This window comes from Hypomesus nipponensis, chromosome 4 (assembly GCF_054491055.1).
Source record: "Hypomesus nipponensis isolate SF chromosome 4, ASM5449105v1, whole genome shotgun sequence".
Lineage (NCBI taxonomy): Eukaryota > Metazoa > Chordata > Actinopteri > Osmeriformes > Osmeridae > Hypomesus > Hypomesus nipponensis.
Window position 1 is genome coordinate 1,476,126 of NC_140364.1, and position 4,688 is coordinate 1,480,813.

The 4,688-nt window shown below is 42.3% G+C and overlaps 1 protein-coding gene across 2 annotated transcripts; it reads left to right on the top strand.

Annotated features, from left to right (window-relative positions):
- Positions 1–1,601: 1,601 nt before the first annotated feature.
- On the top strand, positions 1,602–4,285 carry LOC146294939 (uncharacterized). 2 transcript variants are annotated; one of them, XM_084697171.1, is made up of 4 exons: positions 1,602–1,741; positions 1,891–1,988; positions 2,129–3,129; positions 3,242–4,285. In XM_084697171.1, exons 3-4 carry the CDS (start codon positions 2,259–2,261, stop codon positions 3,454–3,456), a joined length of 1,086 nt encoding a protein of 361 aa, XP_084553297.1. In that variant the 5' UTR covers positions 1,602–1,741; positions 1,891–1,988; positions 2,129–2,258; the 3' UTR covers positions 3,457–4,285. The 2 variants fall into 2 exon arrangements, with proteins under 2 accessions (XP_084553297.1, XP_084553296.1); XM_084697170.1 differs by having other exon boundaries at positions 3,212–4,282.
- The last annotated feature ends 403 nt before the right edge of the window (positions 4,286–4,688 follow it).

Consider the following 4,688-nt stretch of genomic DNA (forward strand, 5'->3'; position numbering starts at 1 on the left):
GGAAGCTGCCACTCCTCGGCACAGCCCTGAGCACAACAATTAAACGTGAGTCTAACCACTCGTTTCTAAAAAAGATATATGTGATATCATGTCCCATAACCACAAGCTTCGTAAAAGTAAATAGATCACAGGCAAATAACTATCACGTTCATTACCAACTTGAATTCCAAATAGATTTGCTAGTGGTGAAGTAGGCCCACAGTAGTTAACTTCCTGTAATGTAGCTAGTTGGCTAGCTAATCCTGCATTTATTTCTGTATCTGACAAATAATTCAGAAATAAATTTAGAAAATATTAGTGCTGTCAGTTTAACGCGTTATTAACGGCGTTAACGCAAACCCAAATTAACGGCGTCAATTTTCTTATCGCGCGATTAACGCTATTTTTGGCCTTGCAGACTTTGTAGTTTTTTTCACATGCTGTTGCAACAATTACCGACTTTAGAAAAACTACAACACCACACCGGATCTAGCTAGACCGGAAACAAAACAACAGGCGCGCCACAAACACAGCCGGCTAAAGAGAAACAAACACTTGTTTGGCTTGCGAGCCGGCTAAAGAGTAGTAGCAGAGCCCGTTTACGGATATTAGACATTCTCTTGTAGTAGGCTAACGTTACGTTTTGAGTGGATGGCGAGTGCGAGATGCCGAAATGGATGCCAATAAGATTCTGAATGGAGAGTTTACTTTTAAAAAGTTGCCAAATGGTTCCATTGACAAGACCAGTGATCTGTGTGTTTTGTCGTTGTAAACTGAGCTATCATCGCAGCACGTCCAGTCTGAAATACCACTTGATGGCCAAGCACACAGCTGATGCGAATTCTCCGCCCCCTCGTCAAAGCCAGGCGATTGCTATGTTGTTTTCAATAAAAAAAAATATTGGCACGAAGCAATCCGAACCACTTTTCCATGTTGATAAGAGCATTAAAATTTGAAAAAAAGAATGTGACAAAAAGAAATCAAGGGACATTGAGAATAGATTAAAATGTGCGATTAATTGTGATTAATCGCGAGTTAACTATGACATTAATGCGATTAATCGCGATTAAATATTTTAATCGTTTGACAGCACTAGTTAATAGTAAGTCATATATGATTAACTATTAATTAAAACCGGAATTATGTATCAAATTCCTATCGATATTAATGTAACAGGGCAAATGTAATGTTGTAATGAACATGTATTTAGGGGTGGGACAGCCTGTCTCCTTCTGTGGATTGTGTGTTTGTGTCCCCTTACAGGTGTTCCCGATTGTGCTGGAGATTGGCAACCTACGGGATTAGTTGCGGCGGCCTGTAAAAACCTGAGGTCCGCAATGAACTGGGAGTGATTCCTGAGCGACGACGAAGTGACGCGACGCACGAGAGAGACTCTGCGTCAAAAGACAGAACGAGCTACTCACCCTGCAGAGCGCCGAGCATCGGCCGAGACAACTACCCCCAGTTGAATTAACGCATGCATCTTCCCCGGCCTAAAGGAAAGTTACCACACCATACGCGAAACAGAAACATTTTGGCCAGGTCGGATTGTTTTAGTGCTCACTCTTGCTTCCCCCAGCCTGGACGGAGAGGCGAGTGAACGGGGAACTACGCTGGGACCTTACAGGCGTGGCCGGACGGAGCGCCTCATTCGCCCAACCTCATGCGGGACTCTGATTGGCTAGGCCGTGGGTTGGGTCGGGAGAATCCTTGACATTGTTGGCCTGTGAGCAGTCTCTCCGTTTGAGCCGTTGACATTATAGTGAGTGACGACTAAACGCTCCACTGGCTGCCCGCAGTGACTTGTTAATTGTGTTCATGCGACGAACATACATAATTAAAATCATGCATGATTTTAATTAGATACATTGTCCATAACATATTTAATTAAAGTTACTTATCTTTGAAAAGGTTATTCAAGAAAAGTTAGGCAGTCAGTCTGAGGGAACAGAGCAGGTAGCTAAAGTCAGTTCTCCATTAGAGGACTTCAGAGGAAAACACAAGAACAGGTAAGTAAAAAATAAAACAAAACTCATGCTCTCGTCCTGTTAGTTTTTAAAGCTGCACCAGTCAGCATCAGTTGTCATAGACCAGCATAGTTTATTATATTTCACTTGTTCATGAGTTGTGTTTTTTTTGGGCCTCATAGCATTCATCCTGCAGTGAGAGAAGGGATAAGACAGCATATCATAAGCTTCCCACGCCAACCGAACCACTACTCACAGATAAAGGGAGATGTGGAGAGGGAGTACCTGAGCCCTGATTTAAACTTGCTCCGCATGTTCCGCCTGTACAAGGCAAACAATCCAACATCCATTGCAAAGTTCTGGCTCTATAGGGACCTCTTCAAGCAGCAGAACCTTAGTTTTGGGCAGCCAAGAAGTGACACTTGTGCAAAATGTGACGCCATGTTCTCAAAATTAACAGCTGCTACAACAGATGGAGAAAGGTTGAAGATCGCAGCCGAGAGTGAGCTTCACCACCGGAAAGCTGAAAAAGCGTACACCCAGTTGCAGGCTGACACAGAGTGGGCCAAAGCCAATGATGACTGCCATGTCATATGTATCGACATGCAGGGGGTGGTGTTCGCGCCAAACCTGACACATTCCAACATGTACTATCAACGGCAGCTGGCCAACTACAACCTTTGTATCCAGGATATGGGCACTGACGATCCCCCTACAATGTGCCTCTGGTATGAGGGCATCGCTCACAGAGGTTCCATCGAGGTGGCAAGCTGTCTTTTGAAGTGGGCAGAAACATCTTTCACTCCCATAGTCCAGGCAAAGGAACGGAAGCTCATCATCTATAGTGACCGATGCTGTGGGCAGAACAACAACTGGCGAGTCCTAAACCTCATGGCCCTACTCGTATCTAGAGGGTACTTCAGTCAGATAGAGCAGAAGTTCATGGTGTCTTGTCACTCCTCCCTTCCCTTTGACCATTCCTTTGCCACGCTGGACAAGGGGCGTAAGGTGTTCCCACTCCACACCCCCAGTGATATCGCCGAGATGATCCGTGGAGCCAGGCAGCAGCATCCATTTGAAATAATTGAGATGAAATGTGCAGACTTCAGGCAGCTCCCTGATGCAACATTAAAGCGTCCACCTGGCTTCCTAATCACATCCATGACGTGGTTGAAAGTGACAGGTAAAAATCTAAAGGGTTGGTTTTCAGTGTTGGGGATATGTGCGTGAAAGAAGAATCTTCATTGAATTTCTTGTTGAATCAGCTGCTGATCCATGGTGTGTCCACACAAAAGGGAGCCACAGCCTCTATGAGGGATGGAAGACCTGGCTCACCAAACAGAGGAAGAATCAACCACCTTCAGCTCCCTTGTTCTCCACCACATATGCTCGTGCTTACGAGGACCCTCTGCCCGCCAAGAAGGAGAAGCACCGTGACCTTATGAAAATGCTAGCCTACATGCCAGCGGAGGCCCAAGCATTTTATGGGACATTAGAATGTGAAGAGTAGCCTGGTTTGTGTAGGCCATGTGCAGGGTGAGGTAGGGTATATTGTGTATATTGTGTAAAATTAATCATAATAGTAGTTGTAGCTTATGTTATGTTGTATAATAGGATTATATAGGTATTTATTTATTTAGTAAATTAATGAATGGGGTGATTATTTATTAAATGTATTATCAAAGTTAAAAGGAACAAAAAAAGAAAGACGTATATGGTAAAGTAGCATGTAGGTAGTATGGAACCATTGCATGGAATGATGATGATGTATGTCTGTATTGTAATTATGTATTGTATACCGTAATTACTGTTGTTTATTGTTGGTATGTATGGTTTTTTGTAAGTATGTACGGTTTATTGTTTGTACTGACGTTTATGTTCTGTACTATAAGTAGGCCTATGTATTGTTTATGGTTCGCACTGTATTGTCTGTGTTTTTGTTTTGTTATTTATGTTGGCAAAAAAGAAATTGAAAGAAAGAAATGCTTAATATTTTCTTTTAAGGTTCTGTCACTGTATTAAAACTAAGATAAAGGAATCTCCAGTGGTTTAAAGTGATATGATGAATTGGACTTATACTGTTATTCCACATTAACTGGACATATACTGTTCTTCCACATTCCAGAAATGTAAATTACTCTAACTTGTTATTTTTAAGATTGACACTAAAAAATCGTATTTCTCTAGACTTGTGAAGCTTTTGTTGTCTATCTTCAAGTAAAAAAATGAAATAATAATATAATATTCAGAGACCAAAAAATAATGTTATTCAAAATGAGAAAATGTGGACTTATATGGTTCTTCGTCTCAACAACTCAATTGTGTGTTGCAAATTCCCGTTTCCAGAGCCCTAGACACCGCGCTGTAACATTGTGTGGTGGGGTTCACCCGTTACTGATTTGATTGCACCGTTGACACAGATGATTGCAGTGCCGAATTGATCGCACCTTTTTTTCTTCCACATACGATTGCAGTGACTACTAGTATTGGTTTTGCACATGTGGCGTTTGTTACGGAGGTTGCGCATGGCCTGTTAGGGTACCCTGGCAATTTCCGCAGTTTATACATATGGTGTACGTTGTCACTGCCGGCGCCCGGTCTAGCCGTCTTAATTAGGACCCACTCCTTATGTCTCATTTTATAATACAGTACGATTACTACTTTCAAACCTTGTCAATAAAAGCCAACTTTTTCTACATATACGTTTCTGTATTGTTGTGTATCCAAGGGTCAGACATTTGG

Excerpts from the sequence above, each read along its gene's own strand:
- LOC146294939 (XM_084697170.1), top strand. The coding sequence starts at position 2,259 with ATGTTCCGCCTGTACAAGGCAAACAATCCAACATCCATTGCAAAGTTC. Across the intron at positions 3,130-3,211 it reads GACGTGGTTGAAAGTGACAG|CTGCTGATCCATGGTGTGTC; the intron begins GTAAAAATCTAA and ends TTGTTGAATCAG.